This window comes from Stegostoma tigrinum, chromosome 8 (assembly GCF_030684315.1).
Source record: "Stegostoma tigrinum isolate sSteTig4 chromosome 8, sSteTig4.hap1, whole genome shotgun sequence".
Classification (NCBI taxonomy): domain Eukaryota; kingdom Metazoa; phylum Chordata; class Chondrichthyes; order Orectolobiformes; family Stegostomatidae; genus Stegostoma; species Stegostoma tigrinum.
In genome coordinates, this window is record NC_081361.1 from 100,411,291 (window position 1) to 100,435,278 (window position 23,988).

General features: G+C 45.2%; 1 protein-coding gene across 4 annotated transcripts in view; it reads right to left on the minus strand.

Annotated features, from left to right (window-relative positions):
* The window catches only part of LOC125456638 (collagen alpha-1(XXIV) chain), a 373,921-nt gene that overhangs the window by 156,827 nt on the left and 193,106 nt on the right, over positions 1–23,988 (minus strand). For 3 of the 4 annotated variants that reach the window (XM_059648175.1, XM_059648174.1, XM_059648176.1), the window contains 5 exons: positions 16,638–16,691; positions 16,469–16,513; positions 12,719–12,772; positions 4,663–4,716; positions 1,544–1,597 (listed from right to left, as the gene is read on the minus strand). In XM_059648175.1, coding sequence (XP_059504158.1) covers positions 1,544–1,597; positions 4,663–4,716; positions 12,719–12,772; positions 16,469–16,513; positions 16,638–16,691 — 261 coding nt within the window. The remainder of the gene's footprint in view (positions 1–1,543; positions 1,598–4,662; positions 4,717–12,718; positions 12,773–16,468; positions 16,514–16,637; positions 16,692–23,988) is intronic. The other variant, XM_048539953.2, reaches the window with a different exon arrangement.

Sequence of the window (23,988 nt, forward strand, 5' to 3'; positions counted from 1 at the left end):
TATTCTTTTAAAGGAAAATTTCTCAGCAAAGCTAGAGATTTATCTCCCCAGTCTCCAGCAGAAGCACTGCCATAAACTCTGGGTGTGACAGCTAAAGAGGTGGGTATATGTTATCCTCTGTAAGGTTACTAATTCCGAATGATTCATTTTCTGCTGAAACTTGATGCTGTGGTAATTTTATCGTGGTGATGGGATCGGACAATTTGATGAAAGCAGTCTGTCGCAACAGAGGCGGAAATAACCTGTTTGTGGCATTATCCACAGGCTTGTCATTTCTTTAAAATTCTATGAGCAATAACAAAAATTATATAGAATCCCATTTTTTATTTTTAATTAACATTAAGTTCGTTGGTTCACTCTGGGTGGAGTTATTCCAAATATGAGTTTGCTATTCAGCTGCTGAACTGCAGAGGAATGGGGGCTAATTCTTATGCTTCTGCAAGTTCACAAAACAGGAGTAGGCCATTTGCTCCCTCAACCTGTTCGAGCTCTTTCTTTGGGTTCACTTAGGTTTAAAGTTCCAGCATCCCTTAGGTGGGACTTTACAATTTATGTGCTTCACAATATTCAGTTGTGCACTCACACAAAACACTCTGCCTTTTATACAAAGGGTCTGGGAGATCGCTGATGAGTTTGTCAGAACACTTCAACAATGTAAGAAATATTATTTGAAACGGGAAGATACGAAGAGAGTACTTGTCAGTAGCGTAGGCCTATTCTGTCTGGGTTTCATGAGAATGAGAGGTGATCTCACTGAAAAGCAGAAGATTCTGAAGAGGATTGAGTGGGTAAACGCTGACAAATTCCTTCCTCTGGCCAGGAAATCTAAAATACAGGGGCACAGTCTTGGGAGGAGGAGTCGATCATTTCAGACAGAAATGTGGAAAATTCACTTCGCTGAGAGAAATTTCCCTCTCCACTGAGTGCACCATTACTGAATATATTTAAGGCTAGACTAGACCAATGTTTCACCTCTCAGAAAATCAAGGGAGTGTGGGGATTGGATGGGAAAGTGGAATTGAAGCCCAATTTTAATGATCTTGGGAACAGCAGAACAGTGTTGAATGGGCTGTGTGTGTTCCTGAGTCATACGTTCGTGTGTTTGGCTGTTTAGTTTGCTCATAGCCAATCTCCACCTGAAATCCATTGATTTTCCTTTGTTCCTGAGCCTCCATCCATAACAAAAATCGATCAATCTCCATGGTGACATTTTTGTTAATTTTGTTTGACAATCACTCCTTGGCCCATTGAGCATATTCAAGGCTGGAGTCAACAACTCTTTAGGTCCAAAGTAAATGACGAGTTAGAAGGACCTGGTGAGTACATTGAGCAGAAGATTGAAGTCTTGCTGAAAACTGGCAGCAGACGTAAGAGGTCTTCTGGCCCACTCCTGCCTGTATTTCCTATATCCTTAACTTCCACATCTTGGGGGGTGTAACTGAGCTAGTGGCACAAAGTAACTGCAAACTGGTGTGGGGACATCAAATTGTTTGCTTATGAAATGAGAAATCGCAACAACAATTCATTACTTTGAAGCTCTAACCTCTGGTCCTCGAGGACCTGGTAATCCTTGTGGTCCGGGGTCTCCAACTTTACCCTGAGACGAAAAGTAAGGAAAAAAAACACGTCAGCCAGGTCTTTCTGAATATCAGAAACATAGAAGGACAAAACAGTTCTTCTTCAAGCGAGTGCTTCAATCCTTTGTATATAGAACACAGAACAGTATAGAGCAGGAACAGGCCTTTCAGCCCACCATGTCTGTGCTGATCATGATGTTATTCTGAACTAATTCCATCTGCTGCCTGCACATGGTCCATATCCTTCTATTCCCTGCCTGTTCATGTGCCTGTCCAAACGTCTCTGAAACATTGCCATGATATCTGCTTCTGCCACCTCCCCGGCAGTGTATTGCAAGTATCTACCACCCTCTGTGTAAAAACCCTGCCTTGCACATTTCCTTTAAACTATTCCCTCTCACCAATACTCTTTAGTGATTTGCACCCTGGGAAGGAGGCTCTGACTACTCTACCCATGCCTCTCATTATTTGATATACTTCTGTCAGGTCACCCCTCAGCCTCCGATACTCTAGTGAAAACGTTTCAAGTTTGTCCAACCTCTCTTTATAGCTAATACTCTCCAATCCAGGTAACATCCTGGTAAACCTCTTCTGCACCCTCTCCGAAGCCTCCACATCCTTCCTATAGTGTTGTGACCAGAACTGCGCACAATACTCTAAATGTGGTCTAATTAAAGTCTTACACAGCTGCAACATGACTTAACAACTTTTATACTCAGTGTTCTAATCAATGAGACAAGCATATCTCTCACCTTCTTTAAACCTTAAATAACAAGGCATAGAGCTGGACGAACACAGCAGGCCAAGCAGCAGAGGAGCAGGAAAGCTGAAGAAGGGTCCAAACCTGAAACATCAGCCTTCCTGCTCCTCTGATGCTGCTTGGCCTGCTGTGTCCATCCAGCTCTACACTTTGTTATCTCAGATTCTCCAGCATTGACAGTTCCTACTATCTGTTCTTTAACACCTTATTCACTTGTGTTGTCATTTTCAGGGAGCTGTTGACTTGCACTCCAAGATCCCTCTGTATAGCAATGCTCCTCAGGGTCTTGCCATTCACTGTATACTTTCCTCTTGCATTTGACCTCCCAATCGTCTGGATTAAACTCCATCTGCCATTCCACTGCCTAACTTTCCAGCTGATCTATATCATGCTGTGTATCCTTTGAAAACCTTCCTCACTATCTACAACTCCACCAGTTTTTTGGTCATCTGCAAACTTATTAATGAATCTATCAACATGTTCATTCAAACTATTTACATAAATTACAAGCAACAGATATTTGCAGAACACCAATGGTCACAACCTCCAGTCAGAAAAAGCACACCTCCACAACCACCTTCTGTCTTCTATGACTGTGCCAATTTGTATCCAACTTACCGACTCCCAGTGGGTCTTCTGGGTCAGTCTACCAAGTTACCATGGTAACACAGTGGTTAGCACTGCTGCCTCACAGTGCCAGGGCCCTAGGTTTGATTCTAGCCTCGGGTGACTGTCTGTGTGGAGTTGGCACATTCTCCTCATGTCCATGTGGGTTTCCTCCCACAGTCCAAAGGTGTGCAGGTTAGGGTGGATTGGCCAGGCTAAATTGCCCATAGTGTCCAGGGATATGCAGGCAAGGTGAGTTAGCCGTGGGAAATGAAGGGATGGTGGGGGGCGGTGGTGCCTCTAGATGGTTTGTTTTTTGGAGGGTCGTGCTTCCACACTCTAGGGATTCTATAAGGGGCCTTGTCAAATGCTTTAGTAAAGTTCATGTAGACAACATCTACTGCCCCAGCTTCATCAGACTCATGAAAATAAATCGTTTAGTTCTAACTCTGTGGAAATTGTGTCATCTGTTATCTTTAATTATTGTAGGAAATACCATGCGGCTGTACATTTAATGCTGCTCCTATTGTTCATTGTCTCTGTCTCAAAGCCCATCGAGCTCTGTACTGACTTAAGGGGGTCACCACATGCTCAGTGCCTGCAAGATATCAGGGCTGCCCAGAAATGTCATGAAATGTTCTGAGTAAGACCCGAAACGTTAACCCTGATTTCTCTCCACAGATGCTGCCAGATCTGCTGAGCATTTTCCATCAATCACCGTTTCCACGTCTTAAGATAGAGGCAGTTGCAACACTTCCACAATGTAAAGGTTGCAGAGTAAGGATACATGGTAGGACTGAGATGAGGAGGAATGGCTTTGCTCAGAGGTCAGAAATCACATGACACCAGGTTATAGTTCAACAGGTTCATTTGAAAACCAGAGTGTGGTGAGCCTACGGAATTCAATACCGCAGAAAACAGATGAAACCAAAACATTGGAGATAATGGGTGAAGGGTCTAGGCCCGAAACGTCAGCTTTTGTGCTCCTGAGATGCTGCTTGGCCTGCTGTGTTCATCCAGCCTCACATTTTATTATCTTTAAACCAAAACATTGGCTATTTTTAAGGCATTAGATACATATCTGATGGTTAAAGGGATCATAGGATGCAGGGAGAAAGCAGGAACAGGGCATTAAGTTGGATGATCATAAGAACATAGAAGCAGCAGAAGTAGGCCATTCAGCCCCTCAAACCTGCTTCGCCTTTCAATACGATCATGGATGACCTCAGCTCAGTCTCAAATCCATTTTCCTGCCGGGTCTCCATAACCCTTCAACCCACTACTAATTAAAAATCTGGCTATCCCTTCTTTGTCGGGCAGTGGGTGGTGTCCCTACTTCTGGGCCAGAGGCTCTGGGTTTGAGTTTGTTGGCAATGGAAAGCGTGTTTGTGATGTTGGCTGTCAGTAAATCCTTCCAAACACCTGATGGTAGGCAGTGGGAGCCTTCCTCCAGAGGCAAGGGAAAACCACTGGAGAACTTTACATGTAAGCATCGAGCAACCCAATGGGAACCCATGGCCCAATGCTGAGAAATGAGGGCAGGAGAACCGACACCTTCTTCGGTTCCCTTGCATGAGTTTTACAGTCGCATTTATGGATCGTTTCTCAATTTAACACAAAGTTTGTTAATTTCACTGCCAATTGTTTACACATGAAGCTAAGAGTTAACCCAATCCCTCTGAGTAACATTGTAGCAAACCGAATACAGTGTTCAGATACCTGTGGTCCTGGTTTTCCTCTCATTCCTGGTGGTCCCAGCAAACCAGTCGCTCCCTTAAAGAAAGGTCACAATGATAGTTGAGCGGCAGATCAACAATAACAGTTATTTTCTGTCAGCATTTTCACCAGAGCAATTCGTTAGCAACAAAGTCTGAAAACAGTCAAAGAACCCAAAGTTTGGTGACCTGCAAGTCCAGCAGTGCTCCTGCTCATTGGGAGCCAGGCACAATGGACTCCAGTGACAGCACAGCAAACCCTGGGTGATTTGAGGAACTGAGGGAGAGAAAGGGGCCACCACTGGGAGGGAGACTGTGGTTATGATGGAAGGGTGGTGGATGTCACAACTGTGAAGAGTGATAGAACATAGAACAGAAGAGCACAATACAGGCCCTTCATGTCACAATGTTGTGCTGAACTTTTACCCTAAACCTAAGGTCTATCTAGCCTCCACCCCTACCTGAGGTGATAGACAGATGTCTCTGACACAGGATGGACAGAGGGTTTGTTAGTCAGGAGTGGAGAGAGGAGAACAAAATCCTTTCAGGAGCCAAAGAGTGATCTCGGCCTACAAGGGTGTGCTGGGAAGATTGCTTGGTGGAGCTTTCAGCTTTGTTTCATTCCTGATTTTCTCCAATATTAAGGTTTGTTAAGGTTCCAGAAAGGCTGTCCTGTTCCCTCAGTTGAAGACATTGTCACACTTAGACTGATTGAGGAAGATTGTGCCTGACTGTACAGGGCCTCTCAGGCTAACATTTATTTCCTTGTCCTGATCTTTTGGAATTCTTCACAAGGGTGGGGAAGTGGGGGCAATGGTGTGAGGTTAACCCAGGATAGCAGCAGGAACTCAGAGATGAGAGAAGTTCAAAAATGGGAATCCTCCCTTCAATTGTGAGTATTTGAACTCCCTACAGGGTTAATGGCAGGATTCTCAGCAGTGTGGAGGAACAGAGGGATCTTGGGATCCACACAGATAGAGCCCTCAAAGTTGCTATCAAAGTTGATAGGATTGTAAAGAAGGTGTATGGTGTGTTGGCTTTCATTGGGAGGGGAATTGAGTTTAAGAGCTGTGAGGTTATGTTGCACCTCTATAAAACCCTGGTTAGACACACTTGAAATATTGTGTTCAGTTCTGGTCACCTCATTATAGGAAGGATGTGGAAGCTTTAGAGAGGGTGCAGAGGAGATTTACCAGGATGCTGCCTGGACTGAAGGGCAGATCTTATGAGGAAAGGTTGAGGGAGCTAGGGCTTTTCTCATTGGAGTGAAAACAAATGAGAGGTGACTTGATAGAGGTTTTCAAGTTGATAAGAGGCATAGATAGAGTGGATAGCCAGAGACTTTTTCCAAGGGTGGAAATGACTATTATGAGGGGGCATAATTTTAAGACAATTTGAGGAAGGTATGGGGAGATGTCACAGGTAGACTCTTTACGGAGGGAATTCCTGCATTTTTACTCAGCAACACTGAAGCAGCAGTGATATATTTCCAGCTCAGGATGGTGAGTGGCTTGGAGGGGAACTTGCAAGTGGGGTTCATGTATCTTCTGTCTCTATCCTAGCAGTGTCATGGCAATAGCAGGGCAGTCTAAGGAATCTTTGTAAGTTTCTGCAGTGTATCATGTAGACAGTACACACTGCTGCGACTGAGTGTTGGTGGTGGAGGAAGGGGATGTTTATGGATGTGGTGCCAATCAAGCGGGCGGCTTTATCTTGAATGGTGACAAGTTTCTTGAGTGTTGTTAGGGCTCACCCATCCAGGCAAGGGGGAGTATTCTATCACAGAAATAATGGGAACTGCGGATGCTGGAGAATCCAAGATAACAAAGTGTGGGGCTGGATGAACGCAGCAGGCCAAGCAGCATCTTAGGAGCACAAAAGCTGACGTTTTGGGCCTAGACCCTTCATCAGAAAAGGGGAATCAGGAGAGGATACTGAAATAAATAGGGAGAGAGGGGGAGGTGGACTGAAGATGGATAGAGGAGAAGATAGCTGCAGAGGAGAGTATGGGTGGGGACGAAGGGAGGGGATAGGTCAGTCTGGGGAGGACGGACAGGTCAAGGGGGCGGGATGAGATTGGTAGGTGGGAAATGGAGGTGCGGCTTGAGGTGGGAGGAGGGGATAGATGAGAGGAAGAACAAGTTAGGGAGCTGGGCTGGTTTTGGGATGCATTGGGGGGAGGGGAGATTTTGAAGCTTGTGAAATCCACATTGATACCATTGGGCTGCAGGGTTCCCAAGCGGAATATGAGTTGCTGCTCCTGCAACCTATGGGTGGCATCATTGTGGCACTGCAGGAGGCCCAGGATGGACATGTCATCTAAAGACTGGGAGGGGGAGTGGAAATGGTTCGTGACTGGGAGGTGCAGTTGTTTACTGCGAACCGAGCGGAGGTGTTCTGCAAAGCGGTCCCCAAGGCTCCGCTTGGTTTCCCCAATGTAGAGGGAGGCACACTGTGTACAGTGGATGCAGTATACCACATTGGCGGATGTGCAGGTGAACGTCTGTTTGATGTGGAAAGTCATCTTGGGGCTTGGGATTGGGGTGAGGGAGGTGGTTTGGGGCAGGTGTAGCACTTCCTGCGGTTGCAGGGGAAAGTGCCGGGTGTGGTGGGGTTGGAGGGGACTTTGTTATCTAGTATTCTATCACATTCCTGGCTTGTGCCTTGTAGATGGTGGACAGGCTTTGGGGAGTCAGGAGGTGATTACTCACCGCAGTATTCCCAGCTTCTGGCCTGCTCTTGTAGTTGTGTTGATGTGGTGAGTCCAGTTTAGTTTCTGGTCAATGGTAGACCCCAGGATGGTGACAGTGGGGTAACACCATTGAATGTCAAGAGCCATAGTTAGATTATCTCTTCCTGGAGACGGTGGCATTTATTTCTACTTTTCAGACCAAACCTGGAGCTGACCCCCAATAGCCATGGACACCTTCCCATGTGTCAGGTATGACTCCAAACATGGGGAATGTTTCCCCTGATACCCAGTGATTCCAGTTTTGCCAGGGCTCCTTGATGCCACACTCGGTTGAATGCAGCCTTGATATCAAGGGCTGTCACTCGCACCTCACCCTCTGGGATTCAGCTCTTTTGTCCATGTTTGAACCAAGGCTGTAACGAGGTCAGGAGCTGAGTGGTCCTGGCGGAACCCAAACTGGGCGTCACTGAGCAGGTTATTGCTGAGCAGGTGCTGCTTGATAGCTCTGTTACTGACACCTTCCATCACTTTACTGATGATTTACAGTGAAGGGGTGGTAATTAGCCGGGTTGGATTTATCCCCCTATTCCAAAGGGAGTGAGTGTCACTGGACAGGCCAGTATTTATTGCCCAGAGGGCAGTTAACAGTCTAACACAGTTCCCTCTGTTCCAATCCCAACCTCACTATAAAACCCGTGAACAAGGGAGGCGCAGTTGTGATACAGCGCACTGGCCTCTACATCCCCGAGGGCAGATGCCAGATCTCCGAAACCTCCTCCTACTGCCCCCTAGATAGTGACCCCACACCCAACCACCAAAAAAATCATCTTCCAAACCATCCACAAACTCATCACCTCAGGTGACCTCCCACCCACAGCCTCCAACCTCATTGTTCCCCAACCCCGCTCCGCCCACTTCTATCTCTTTCCCAAAATCCACAAACCCGCCTGCCCTGGTCGACCCATTGTCTCTGCCTGCTCCTGCCTCACTGAACTCATCTCCACCCATCTGGAATCCATTTTCTACCCCTTGGTCCAGGAACTCCCTACCTACGTCTGTGACACCACCCACACCCTCCACCTCCTCCAGAACTTCCAATTCCCCGGTCCCCAATACCTCATTTTCACCATGGACGTCCAGTCCCTATACATCTGCATTCCTCATGCAGATGGCCTAAAGGCCCTCCGCTTCTTCCAGTTCCACAGGCCCAACCAGTCCCCCTCCACCGACACCCTCATCCACCTAGCTGAACTCGTTCTCACCCTCAACTTCTCTTTCAATTCCTCCCAATTCCTACAGGCTAAGGGGGTGGCCATGGATACCCACATGGGCCCAAGCTATGCCTGCCTCTTTGAGGTCATGTGGAACAGTCCCTCTTTCACAACTACACTGGCCTCAAGCCCCACCTCTTCCCCCGTTACATTGATGACTGTATCGGCGCCGCCTCGTGCTCCCAAGAGGAGCTCGAACAGTTCATCCACTTCACCAACACCTTCCACCTCAACCTCAAGTTCACCTGGACCATCTCTAACACATCCCTCACCTTCCTGGACCCCTCTGTCTCCATCTCAGGTAACCACCTGGTAACCGACATGCATTTCAAGTCCACCGACTCCCACAGCTACCGAGAATACACCTCCTCCCACCCACCGTCCTGCAGAAATGCCATCCCCAATTCCCAATTCCTTCGCCTCCGCCACATCTGCTCCCAGGATGAGGTATTCCACTCTGGAACATCTCAGATGTCCTTGTTTTTCAAGGACTGCAACTCCCCCCTGCAGTGGTAGAGAACGCTCTTGACTGTGTCTCCCACATTTCCCGCAAATCACTCCTCACACCCTGCACCCGCAGTAACAACCAAAACAGAATCCCCCTCGTCCTCACATACCACCCCACCAACCTCCGGATCCAACGCATCATGCTCTGACCCCACCACCAAAGACATTTTTCCATCCCCACCCTTATCTGCTTTCCAGAAGGAGCACTCTCTCCGGGACTTCCTTGTCCGCTCCACATTCCCCTCCAGCCCCACCACCCCTGGCACTTTTCCCTGCAACTGCAGGAAGTGCTACACTTGCCCCCACACCTCCTCCCTCACTCCTATCCCAGGCCCCAAGAAGACTTTCCACATCAAGCAGACATTCACCTGCACATCTGCCAATCACCTGTCCATCCTCCCTGGACTGACCTATCCCCTCCCTACCTCCCACCTATACTCACCTTTACTGGCTCCATCCCTACCTCTTTGACCTGTCTGTCTCCTCTCCACCTATCTTCTCCTCTATCCATCTTCTATCGATCTCCCCATCTCTCCCTTTTTATTTTGGAACTCCCTTCCCCTCCCCCATTTCTGAAGAAGGGTCTCGGCAGTCTTCTGCTCCCCTATGCTGCTTGGACTGCTGAATTCATCCCGCTCTACCCAGTGTTATTAACAGTCAAACACATTACTGTGGGTCTAGAGTCACATGTAGTCCAGACCAGATAAAGTTTCCTCCCTAAACGGTGAACCGGATGGGTTTTTCCGACAATCAACAATGGATTCACGGTCATCATTAGATTCTTAATTCAAAATTTCTATTGAATTCAAATTCTATTTGTCATGGTGGAATTTGAATCCAGGACCCTGAACATTACATGGGTGCCTGGATTAACCATCGAGCAATAATACCATGAAACTACCACAATGGTGGCTCAGTGGTTAGCACAGCTGCCTCCTAACACTAGAGGCCTGGGTTCAATTCCAGCTGTGACTGTCTGTGTGGAGTTTGTACATTCTCCCCGTGTCTGCGTGGGTTACCTCCGGTTTCCTCCCACAGTGCAAAGGTGTGTAGGCGAGGGAGATTGACCATGTTAAACTGCCCACAGTGTGTAGGGTGTTTTTTTTTATTCATTAACAGGACGAGGGGGTTGCTGGCCAGGCAGCATTTATTGTCCATTCCAAATTGCCCAGAGGGCAGTCAAGAGTCAACCACATTGCTGTGGGTCTGGAGTCACATGTAGGCCAGACCAGGTAAGGACGCTGTTTCCTTCCCTGAAGGATATGAGTGAGCCAGGTGGGTTTTTCCAACAATTGACAACATATTCATGGTCATCATTAGATTCTTAATTCCATGAAATGCTGTGGCAGGATTTGACCCAGGTCCCCAGAGCACTATCTGGGTCTCTGGATTAACAGTCCAGCAATAATACCATGAGACCATCACCTGCCCCTTGGTGGGTTAGCCATGGTCAAGGCTGGAATAGGGGGATAGGTCTGGGCATGATGATCTTTGGAGAGCCAGTGTGGACTCGTCAGATGGAATAGTCTGTTCCCAAACTGTGGGAATTCTATGATTCCTGTTTATTGTGGACAGGATATATCTGAGCATTTTGTCCACCTTGTCGGGTAAATGCTCGCATTGCAATTGGACTGGAATAGCTTGGTGAGGACAGCCTTCAGTATTCATGCTGGAATGTTGTCAGGGCCCATAGCCTTTGCCGTATAAAGTGCCTGCAACCGTTTCTTGATTTGAATGTTGTGCACCTAACAGGGCAGAGGAGCTCATGATTTACCACCTCATAAGGAAGACGGCACCTCTGACAGTGTGGCGCTCCCTCAGCACTGACCCTCCGACAGTGCAGCGCTCCCTCAGCACTGACCCTCCGACAGCGCGGCGCTCCCTCAGCACTGACCCTCCGACAGCGCGGCGCTCCCTCAGCACTGACCCTCCGACAGTGCGGCGCTCCCTCAGCACTGACCCTCCGACAGTGCGGCACTCCCTCAGCACTGACCCTCTGACTGTGTGGCTCTCACTCAGCACTGACCCTCTGACTGTGTGGCTCTCACTCAGCACTGACCCTCTGACTGTGTGGCTCTCACTCAGTACAGACCCAATTTCAGTGCAGAACTCCCTCAGCACTCAGATATGGAAGCAACAGTTGTCCACTCATCCCCTGAGCCTTCTGAGCCTGTCAATAGGATCATTGTTGAGCCAATTCGGCCTTTAGTGCTGTATTCCTGCACTCCTGCACTCCATAACCTTTGACCTTCTTGTCAATAATATTCCGTCTCCCTCATTCATGAAGATACTGAATAATCCTGTTTTCACTGCTCACTGGGCATTTGGTTCCTGGTGACTCTCTGCAATAAATACTCCTGCTCATTTTCTTCTCAAAGGCAAGCTCCTTATTTGTGAACATGTGCCAGGCGTTCCCTTTAATTCTCGATATTTCCATACTGGGAAACATCATTTCAGCCTCCATCCTGTCACTCCTCCATCAGAATCTTACCTGTCCCACATGAATTCATCCTTCTAATCCATCTGATATGACTCACCTCCAGAGCAGATGGGACTTCGAATAGAATCCCTACAGCGTAGAAGCAGGCCACTCGGCCCATCGAGACACCACTGACCCCTCGAAGAACACCTTCCCAAGAGCCAGTGATCAGCCTCTGCTGCTAGGCCCCACCTCATAAAACAAATCAAACTGACATCAAATAATCAGAGGGTTAGATAGGGTGGATAGGGAGAGCCTTTTTCCTAGGATGGTGACGGTGAGCACAAGGGGGCATAGCTTTAAATTGAGGGGTGAAAGATGTAGGACAGATGTCAGAGGTAGTTTCTTTCCTCAGTGAGTAGTAAGGGAATGGAACGCTTTGCCTGCAACGGTAGTAGATTCGCCAACATTAGGTACAGTTAAGTCGTCATTGGACAAGCATATGGATGTACATGGAATAGTGTGGGTTAGATTGGCTTGAGATCGGTATGACAGGTCGGCACAACATCGAGGGCCAAAAGGCCTGTATTGTGCTGTTATGTTCTATGCTCTATGACATCTTTGTCTCGCAGCTCCAAGTCATCTGCCCCAATAACACCTCAGTTGTAATATCAAAGGCACTACGTAAATGTAAGTCACTGCATATGTGCAACTATACATCTGTAAGTCTGCCTTTGCTCTGTTGTGTAGCCCAATGATGTGTTTGGTCTGATTGGGCTCTGCACGTCAAAGGTGATTGTCTCAGCTCAGCCGAGCTGGAGGTGACTCGCGACTACATTTCCCACTCCGTGCAAAATAAAACAACATTCACAGCAATGTCAACATCAGCGTCATTCTTCAAAACATTTCTTTCAAGAAACAATGACCCATATGTGCCTTTTAAACAAAAAAGTAGACATCCCAGTAAAAATCTGTAACTCTTATGAGACTGAATCTTGTGAAATGAATTCCGGTTTCAGAAGCTGTTTGCATCAAAAAAGCTGTAAAAACCAGGATGCCAGTCCATTCCTTTCACAGGCACATTATTCTGATAGTCAGTAACCCCACACTAAACTTTTTAACTATTTGGACATGGGGGAGATGTGCATCGAACCAAAGTTTGAAAACATACCTGGTCTCCAGGGTATCCTCGCTCCCCCGGTGCACCCAGCACACCATGATCCCCCTAGATATTGTTCAGTCGCAGACAGAGAGAGCGAGGGCGGGGGGGGGAGAGAGAGAGAGAGAGAGAGAAATAGAGATTGATACAATGGCCTCTGAGAGCCCCCACTTCACAAAACAGACATTGTCAAACCGCTCGCTACCTCTTCGAAAACAGCTGCTTCAAACAGTTGACAGAAATGATGAGTCTTTTTTTCAATCTTACCCTCAGGCAAAACAAAAATGGCAAAACTATGTCCCATGCTTTTAAGAATCATGTAATATCTTTCCAATTGGAGTGAGCCTCACTAGGATTTCTCCACATAGCCTGAGGCTATACATTGGTCAATGCTTTGTGCTGTAATTCATGAGGTGCAGACAAAATTAGCAATGTGTCACAAATCATTATAAAACTTTGTGAATGATTTGAACACCCCGTATTAATGACTGAAGATTTTTTTCTCTAAATTATGAACTTCTATAATTTATAGGAAGTGGTTTTGAGGAGCATTTTAATCTGAAAAACTGAAATAATTCCGAAGAGTACCTTACATACAGCTGGTATTTTAAATAACTTGTATACTCTGCAGAAGTAATCTATCACAGACACTGTTGCTACATTACAATTGATGAACAATCACTGATGGAGCCAAGGTTTTGTTTTATATTACAGTGAGGACAGACAACAATCCCAAAAACCCCCAGCTCTTCTGACAGAGAGAGGAAGAAAAATCAAGGAACAATCAATTGGAAAAAGATAAGGTTCCACTTTGCTATTTATTTGCATCTGGAAATACTTTGGTTTTTGATCAAGGTTGTGAAAGGTGGAGAGGTGGAAATGAGGGGTGCATGTTAACTAAGAGCCAGTTACAATTCAGAAAGGGAATCTGGTGGAGGGTTGTCACTTTGAGAAAACTTTACCCAGAACTGAAACAGATCATTCAGTCCAACATATTCATTGAGATGTTTCCTCTCCATAAGAACCTCCTCCCATCTCCTCCTTATCACAACCTATCCTTTGATTGCTTTCTGTCTCGTTTGAACAAGGAATAAGATCAGGCCACTCAGCCCTTCAAACCTAGTCATGTCCTTATCCAGCATCCCCTTACATACACTGATACCATCCACCTCGACCATTCCCTGTGGGAGTCAGTTCCAATTCTTCCCATTCTCTGGGGGAAGAGATTTCTCCTAAAATCCTAATTGGATTTATTAGTGATTATCGTACATTTATGACATTTTGTTCTGGCCTCTCCTTCAAGCAGGAAAGACCATTTTACATTTAGCTTCTCAGCCTCTTTCTTAATTTTAGCACTTCAATTGGGTCACTTCTTCTACTTTCTGTTTTCCAGGGAAAAGATGTCCCAATGTTTTATTTCTTGTTGACATTATGAATTGGGATTGATGGATATTCTCGAACAGAATGGTTCCTGACACTGACTCCTTATTTTTGGATGGGAGAATCACTGACAGAGTCAGCATTTGCTACCCATCCCTAGTTGCCACTGAACTGAGTGATAAGCTTGGGGAAGGACGCTCACATGCGATTGCACAAGGGCAACTAGGGATGGACAATGAGCATTGTCCTTGTCTTTATGGCTTTCCATCTGAACTCTGATCCTTTCTTCAATCCAATTGTGGCCCTGTTGTCCATCCCTAATTGCCCTTGAGGACTGTAGCTGTCTATATTCCTAAGGTGTTGCCATAAGGAGGAGTTCTACATTGACCAATAACCAGAGACTTACCTGTACATGGGTAATAGTTCCAACAGCCGGTAAGGTGAGATTTATGCCTCTTCAGAAATGATTGGGGATCACATTTAAAGTTCTACAAGGATGAATTTAGACCTGCCCAGTCCTGAATAGCCATCTTTAATAGCAGGTGGTAGGCAGACACATTGAAAATACTTAGTTCAGTAACTGGATGAAATTCATAACCTCACAATGCATGAGGTAATCTCCAGGGGAGTGCTCCAAATACAAGCAGAGCCCTGAAATAATTTCAGCGCAATGTTTGTGGAGGGTTACTCAATATCAGTCACAAAGCAACTAGCACATTGTACCTTCACAAATGATGTACGAGTCGGATTAAGCATTAAATCCAACAAAATTACAGTGTTAGAAGTTGGGGAGCTGTGGGTCCACATTCTGGCAAAATAACAAGTACTTTATAGATCTGAAAACAATTTAATAAAAATGTTTGCCTCAAGATCATGCACAGCAGCAAATGCAAAGCCCTTCCATTATTCTGAAATCTCTGTCACTTCTTCAAGTACAATATGGTTTCAATTGGTTTTGGAGCCAGCCAGTAGTTTAAACTCATGAATGGTGTAAATCACATGACGTCAGGCAAGAAAAGCCTGGAATCTATGAATTAAATATACTTTTGTTCCTGTGTCATTTTATAAGCACAACAGTCAATTTAAAAAAAAGCCTCTCCACATGTGATTTCTCCCCATCTCTCCCCAGCCGCATTATTCACATATCAACCCAGATCCTGCTGAAAATTACTGGGAGATTGTTGGAGCGCACATTCACTGTTCACCGATTCACAGCAACATCCATTAACAACCATGTGCCGTTAGGACATGACTATCCAGAAGTTTCCATCTAAGATATGCTGCTCTCCAGCAGCAGAGTGAGAATTGCCTCTCACTGTCAGATTCCCCATTCATGTACATTGCACAGTTAGAGGTTCCTGTACCAGCAACATTAAGATAGATTAACTCCTCACTGAAAGTTAGGACTGTTCTAATCTTTCTGCTCCAGTCCAAGTACCTTTTGAGCAATGTTTTCAGTCTTAAATATTTGTAAACAATGTCTCTGGAACTGAAGAGTTCTGAGGAAGGGTCACTGGACCTGAACGTTAACTCTGATTTCTCTCCACAGATGCTTCCAGACCTGCTGAGCTTTTCCAGCAATTTCTGTTTTTGTCTTTGGAATTGGAAATTAATATTACAAGTACAAAGTGCCATTCCTTAGGCTTTAAATTATTTAGGGAAATTTTTCTTCAAATCCATTAGAAGTTTATCTTCTTTACTTTATCTTCCTGTGCCCTTTTCCTCTCTCTCTCTCTCTCTCTCTCTCTCGAATGTTACTTTGCCTCTCTTTACTCATTTTCCAGCATTTTTCTGACATTCACTACGATAATAGACTTTTCCTGTTTCAGATTCCGTGGTAACAGAGATAATGGGAACTGCAGATGCTGGAGAATCCAAGATAATAAAATGTGAGGCTGGATGAACACAGCAGGCCTAGCAGCATCTCAGGAGCACAATGAAGGGTCTAGGCCCGAAACGTCAGCTTCTGTGCTCCTGAGATGCTGCTGGGCCTGCTGTGTTCATCCAGCTCCACACTTTATTATCTTCAGATTCCGTGGTGCTTATTAAGTTGCTTTTCAAGTGGGCTGACAAAAATGATAATTGTTGCTTGCCCAGTAACACAGGTGCTAGAAGCCTGGTGAAATACTCTGTGTTGTTTAGAAACCCCGCCACAGCAAACAGCTGAACAAGAGCCCCCCCAAAAAATCTGAGAGTGCAGTCTGGTGTTGCGAGCTGCCACATCAACTTACTGACAAAGCAGAGAACTTTTGTCTTTAAAAAGGCTGCTTCGATAAGTCAACATTCAGCAAATCCCTGGAAAAATGTTCTGCTTGGATTAACTGATTCCTTACAGATTAAAGTATCCAGAAAAAAAAACAAAGAGGGAACTATGTAGATCACCTTATCACCTTTCAATCCAGGCTGTCCAACACTTCCTACCAGACCCTGCAAAGCATTGAAGAAAGAGAAAATGAGATAGTCTTGAACCATCTGAAAGATGTCAGCCTCACCTCACAGACAATCCTTTTGAGAATCAAGAAATTCCAATTGAGGAAATGAGGAAACATACCTGAGGCCCTGGAATTCCTGGGAGACCAATTAATCCTGAAGGACCTACATCACCCTTTAAGAAGAACAAACACTGTGGTTAATATCAGTGGAACTTTCTCTCTGCTGTAAACTCATCATGTATTATTCAATTTAATCTGCTTCTAGTTTCTGGCTCTTTTACAGAGACACAGAGAGAAAGGCACCTGTATAATGACATTGCAGAGTGTTACACTGTTGGACATGACCAGGCCAGCCAGGGGTTTGTGTAAACTACATAAGCCTCCTCCAAGGAAGGAGGCTGAATAATTTTCTCTTTTCAGAGGGCAATTAAGTGTTAACCCACATTGCTGTGGGTCTGGAGTCACATATAGGCCAGACTGGGTAAGGGCGGCAGATTTCTTCCTCAAAAGGACATTAGCGAACCTTCCTATAACAGTAACAGTGCCATCATAACTGAATGAATTGAAATTCTACCCAATGCTGTCATGAGATTTGAACTTGTGCCCAAGATCATAAGCCTGGGCTTCTAGATAACTACTTCACCAATACATTATTGTCTTCCTTTTCACTCTGGAACTTTCACTCAGAAGTGATTACAGCTACTTATTATTACAAAGATACACTGCATTTTTGTAAACAAAACAGGCTATTCGGCCCAACTGCAGCATGTTGGTTTCTTGCTACATACAAGTCTCCTGCCATTTAAGGCCATTAGATATAGGACTAGAAACAGGCCACTCAGCCCTTTTGTCATTTAAATGTGATCATGGCCAATCTGACAATCCCACCTGTCTTCATCTCACCCCATCACCTTAAATGTCCATTCCTTCGGAATGCTCAAAGATAACATTCCAAATCCTAACAACTCTCTGAGTAAAGAAGTTTCTCCTCATCTCACTGCGAGCTCTCTTGTTGACAATCTTGAAATTGTGACTCCTAGTTTCTGACATACTAACTAGTGGAAACAGAATAACCTACTTTACCCTGTGAAAATTGTTCATAATTTGGAACACCTCATTAAGGTCACTTGTTAACACTTTCTACTCCAAGGAGAATAAGCCCAATCTCTCTAATCTTTCCATATATCTAAAATCCCTCATTTCTGGTATCATTATAGTAAGCATCCTTTGAACTTTCTCCAGGCCTTGAACATCCTTCCTTAAATAAGGTGCCCAAAGTTGAACACAGCACTCCAAGTGTGGTCTGAACAATAATTTGTAGAGGTTTTTCTTCATTCATTCACAGGGTGAGAGCATCACTGGCCAAGCAGCATTTATTGCCCATCTCTAATTGGCCAGAGAGCAGTTAAGAGTCAACCACATTGCTGTGGGTCTGGAATCACACGTCGGCCAGACTAGGTAAGCATTGCAGTTTCCTCCCCTAAGCAGCATCAGTTAACCAGGTGATTTTTTTCGACATCGACAATGGATTCACGGTCATCATTAGATTCTTAATTCCTGATATTTATTGGATTCAAATTCCACCATCTGCCATGGTGGGATTCGAACCTGGATCCCCAGAGAATTATCTGGGTGTCTGGATTAACAGTCCAGTTATAATACCAGTAAGCTATCACCTCCCCCACAGGTGGCACGGTGGCTCAGTGGTGAGCTCTGCTGCCTCCCTCCACCGGGGATCCGGGTTCGATTCCAGGCTCGGGCAACTGTCTGTGTAGAGTTTGCACATTCTCCCTCTGTCTGTATGGGTTTCCTCCCACAGTCCAACAACATGCAAGCCAGGTGGATTACCCAAAGGGATGTGTAGTTTAGGGGGCTGAGTCTGGGTAGGATATTCTGAGACTTGGTGTGGATTTGTTGAGCTGAAGGGCCTGTTTCCACACTGTAGGGATTCTATGTAACATCATTTCCTTACTTTTATCCTCTATTAATAAACCCAATGATCCTATAAACCTTCGTAACAACTGTTTCAACTTGGCTGGCCACCTTGAGAGAATTATGTACATGAGTCCCGAGGTCCCGTTGCTCCTTTAATCCCTTTGAAGTTGTACTGTGGAGCCTGTATTGTCTGTATTAAGGGCTATGGGGAGAGTGCAGGGAAGTGGAGTTGAAATGCCCATCAGCCATGATTAAATAGCGAAGTGGACTCGATGGGTCGAATGGCCTTACTTCCACTCCTGTATCTTACGGTCTTATGGTCTGTCCATGTTTCTTCTACCACATGTTACCTCACACTGTTCTGCATTGAAATTGCTACCAGGTTTCTGCCCATTTGGCCAACTTGTCGATGTCCCTCTGAAGTCAATCAGCATCATCCTCACAATTCACTATTTTCTCCCTGGCTTAGTATCATCTGACAATTTAAGATTTGTGCCCTCAACACCCATCTCCAAATCATTTATATAAATCAGAAAAAGCAAGGGTCCCAATACCGATTCTTGGGGAACACCACTTTCAACACATCTCCAATCTGAGAAATGCCCATCTATACTTATTCTCTGTTTCCTATCTCTTAGCCAACTCTAAGCCATGCGGCCAAGGACCTATCAATGCTAACATTTCTAATCTGCTAACCAGCCTGCATGTGGTACCATATCAAATGCATTCCACAAATCCAAACGTGCAACATTTACAGCATCACACCCATCCACTGCTTGTGTGACATCATCAAATAACTCATTTAAATTTGTCCTGCCCTTGACAAAGCTATGTTGGCTGTCTAATGTTAACTTATTTTTCCTCTAATTGTATATTTACCTTGCCCTGTATTATGGCCTCCATCAGTTTCTCCACGATTGATGTCAAGCTGACAAACGTGTAGTTTCCTGGGTTATCCTTTATCCCTTTCTTAAACAATGGTGTCACATTTGAAATCCTTCAGTCTCGGAACCAGTTCTGAGTTCAGACAGACCTGGAAAATTTCTGTCAATGGCTCTGCAATTGCTCCTTTAACCCTCTCATCAACCTGGATGCATCCCTCCTGGGAATGTTTTCTCCTCTACCTGCAGTGCTGCCAGCCTTTTAATCACGTCTTCTTTATCTATCACTACAATGTTCAGTAGCTCAACACCCATGTTTTCAACTAGGTCATTTTTACCATCTTCTAACTTGGTAAAGACAGAAGCAAAATATTTATTCAGTAACTCTGCCATATCCTTTGCTTCAAGGAGAAGCTTACCCTGCTTGTTCCTAATGGGCCCCACTCTACCCTTCACCAATCTTCTGCTGTTAATAGGTTTGAAAACATTTTACTACTTGTTGTGCCATCCTTTCCACATGCTTCACCTTAGCCTTCCTTATTCCAGCCTTAGTCTCTCTCCTGCATTTGAGATACTTTTCATGATTCCTATGACAATTATTATTCCGATACACAACTTATGCCTCCCTTTCCTTCCTTATTTTCATGCTCACATTTAACACCAAAAGCCCATAAAACATAGGAGCAGAAACAGGCCATTCAGCCCATTAAGTTTGCTCCATCATTCAATGAGACCATGGCCTATTTAATAATCCTCAATTCCTTCCTTCCTGCCTTTTCCCTTCAACCCTCAATAATTCAGGTGATTTATGTTCACCTAAACCTTTCCTACTGTCATAAATATATGGGAACATTTTTTTAAAATCTCCCATTATGACAATATATTTTTAGCTCTGTTGCCATTGCAGCCAACCTACAATTGATTTAATTCATCTTTCCTAAGTTCCAATGATGTATTCAACAACAGAATAACAAAATTGCAACAGTAATCTGACAACTAATGATTTTGGCTGGGGAGGTACATAATTTTTGCTGGACTGGACCTAAGGCAGGTTATAACACAGATTACTGATGATCACACAGAATGAATAAAAGAAAAAATATTTTTCTTTGTTCTCTCATGGGAAGTGGATGTCGCTGGCTGGCCAGTTTTTTTTTGCCCATCCCTAGTTGCCCTTGTGAAGCTGGTGATGAGCTGCCTTCCTGAACCACTGCTGTCCATTGACCCACAATGCCCTTAAGATGGGAATTCCAGAATTTTTTGACCTGGTGACTGTGAAGGAACAACGATATGTTTCCAAGTCAGGAAGGTGAGTGACTTGGAGGGGAACTTGCAGAGGACGGTGTAGCCATGTGTTTGCTGCCCTTGTCCTTCAAGATGGAACTGGTCATGGGTTTGGATCTTGTCTGAGGATCTGTGGTGAATTTCTGCAGGGCATCTTGTAGATAGTACACACTGCTGCTACTGAGCGTCAGTGGTGAAGGGAGTGGATGCTTGTAGATGTGGTGCCAATCAAGTGGGCATTTATATATCACCTTTCAAAACTGCAGGACAACTGTAAGTGCCATGCAGTGAACAAAATATTTTTGAAGGGCAGACACTATTGTACTGTAGGAAAAATGTAACCAATTTACACACAGCAAGCTCCCATAAAGAGTAAGCTGATGCTTCACTTTGTGATGTTGATTCAGTGATATACTGAGTTCCTGCCTGTTCCAGAAATAGTGCTGGAGGAACATTCGATGTGGCCAAGGGAGCACACACTGTGTTGGTTTAATGTTATATTAAAGATGTAGATCAGAGTGTGCAGCATTCCCTCAGTGAGCAGCTGGTATTGGCCAAAAAATGTGTGCATGAGAGACTGAACTAGGACCGAACCAATGACCTTCTGAGAGAAGAGAATTCAACCAACTGTGTTATGTGCAGTCAGGGCTGAGGGGCTGAATGGTGTTTCCTTATTCCTCTACAAATACAGTCCACCCAATGAGTTTTTAATTTAATCAAACTGTTTGGGCATATTATGCTGCCCCTCCACAGCTGGTGAGACTCCAGCCTGGATTTTTCAGCAATTTTCCCTCCATTGTTTCAGAGTGAAACCTCTGAGGTCTATGCGTGGCAGTGATTTCTGGAAGTGGACGCCAGTGCGTGAACACATTGATTGGTGCGTGTGGCCGGAAGTTACTTTCTAGTCTAGAGGTAAGGATGCTACCACTGCACCATCAGGCCCTGCAGAAGCGATGGTTAGAACTGGCAATGCACTGGGGATAACGTCAACACCAGCAGCATGGACAGGAGGGAAGCAAAATCTCTCCTTGGTGCTCACTGAGCCAGAAGCTGCTGGGGGACTGGCAGGTGTCAAAGAGAAAGGAAGGTCTGCAGTCACAACTAGAACCAAAGGTCACTGTCACGGTTTCAGGGTCAGCCACTTAGGACTGAGCTGAGGAGAAATGTCTTCACCCACGGTGATGAGCTGGTGGAATGCTCCACCACAGGAAACTGCTGAAGCTAAAACTCGAGAAGGTGTTAGACATAGTTCTTAGGGCTGAAGGGGTCAAAGTGTATGGGAAGAAAATGGGGACAGGGACTGAGTTGGATGGTCAGCTATAAAATCAGATTGAACGGTGGAGCAAGTCCAATGGCCTACTTTGTTTCTTATTTCTATGTTTTATATAGCGCCTGTCATCTCAGATAGCTGTGTAACGGTAATGAAGGCAAAAATAAAGAGTTGCAGATCTTGGAGATGTGAAACAAAAACAGAGAGTCCGGGAGGAACTCAGCAGGAGATGGCAGTATCTGCAGAGAGGAAGTAGAATTAATGCTTTGGGTCCAGTATTTCTGAAGAAGGGTCACCAGATCTGAAACACTGATTCTGTTTCTCTCTCTACAGATGCTGCTGAGGTTCTCCAGTGCTTTCTATTCTTATTCGAGGAGCTTTGAAGGGTAGCCCAACTTTTCAGAAACTTTATTGTTTGGTCATGCAGCAAGGACTCATGCCCATGTATGGGAGGGAGATGCCCAGTGTAGATCCCCATGTATCGTCAAATATGTTGACCTCACGGTTGCTCCTGTTTCCCGGTAGATCTCACCACGCCTCCAGGGCCTCTGGAATCCCATCTCTCACCCTTCACAATCTGCGTCTCATCAGGAAGGCGATGGACTGGTCATCTTATCACTGGACTTTTCATCCAGATGCCCAAGTAACATTCTGGGGACTCAGTTTGAATCCTGCCATAGCAGATGGTGGATTTTGAATTCAATTTTTTAAAAAAAATGCAGAATTAAGAGTGTCATGATGACCACTGCTGATTGTTCAGAAAAACTCAACTGGTTCACTAACATATTCAAGAGGCGACTAGATATATCACATAGGCCGAATGGGATCAAAGATTATGGGGAGAAAACAGGGTTAGGCTACTGAGCTGGACGATGAATGGCAGAGCAGGCCCGAAGAGCTGAATGGCCTCTGCCCGTGGATAGCCTGGAGTTGTCTTCTTTCAAGTAGAGAAGGCTGAAGGGAGACCTGATTGAGGCTTACAGAGTCCTGAGGGTTATTGCCTCTGCAGAGACAAGCACGAGAATTCCTGGAAGCATGGCTCTCCACGAAGCAGGCTATTAATAAGTACATTGAACTCAATCCCATATACATTCCACTACGGAGGAAACCCGGAAGTGAGGCAATCCATCACAACGGACCCTAGAGTTTAAAAGCCAGGCGGGAAAACACACCGACGCTTCATCAGAGGCTGCACTGAGGATGTTACCCAGCACAGTAACGAAAGGTCTGCAGAACAATAAACCAGCTCAGCGAGATAACCAACCTCAACACCCACAAACCGAGCTACAGATCTACTCCAAAACCTTAAGGAGTAACTTTTCCATTTAGCAGAGAGGTCAATGACCAAGTGTGCAGATTTGAGTAAAGGAACAGGAGGTTTGGAGGAGATTTGAGGAAAAATCGTTCGAGGGTAATGGGTATCTGTAAGTCACTGCCTAAAACAGTGGTAGAGACAGAAGCCCTCAGGAAATTTAAGAACTGTTTAGATGACGAATTAAAATGACAGAATATGCAACGCTATGGGTCAGTTGCTGGGATTGGAGTTAATAGATGCTTGATGACTGGCAGGGACAGTGTGGGCAGAAACGCCTTGTTTCCAGGCTGTAAAATCTCTATGGCTCTATGATAAAGGGTGGAATCAATGTGAACATGAAGATGGTGCATGAAAAGCTCAGTAGGCCGAGCAGCATCTGTGAATTAAAAGTCAGAGTTAAATGTTTTGGGTCCGGTCCTGAAATATTAACTCTGATTTTTTTCTCCACAGATGCTGCCAGATCCACTGAGCTTTTCCAGCAAATTCTGTTTTTGTTTCTGATTTACAGCATCTGCAGCATAAAAACCAAAACTACTGCGGATGCTGTAAATCAGGAACAAAAACAGGTGTTGAGGTTGGTTATCTCGCTGAGCTGGTTTATTGTTTCGCAGACCTTTCGTTACTGTGCTGGGTAACATCCCCAGTGCAGCCTCTGATGAAGTGTCGGTGTGTTTTCTTGCCTGGTTTTTAAACTCTGGGGTCTGTTGAGATGGATTGCCTCACTTCCGGGTTTCCTCCATAGTGGAATGTATATGGGATTGAGTTCAATGTGTTTATTAATAGCC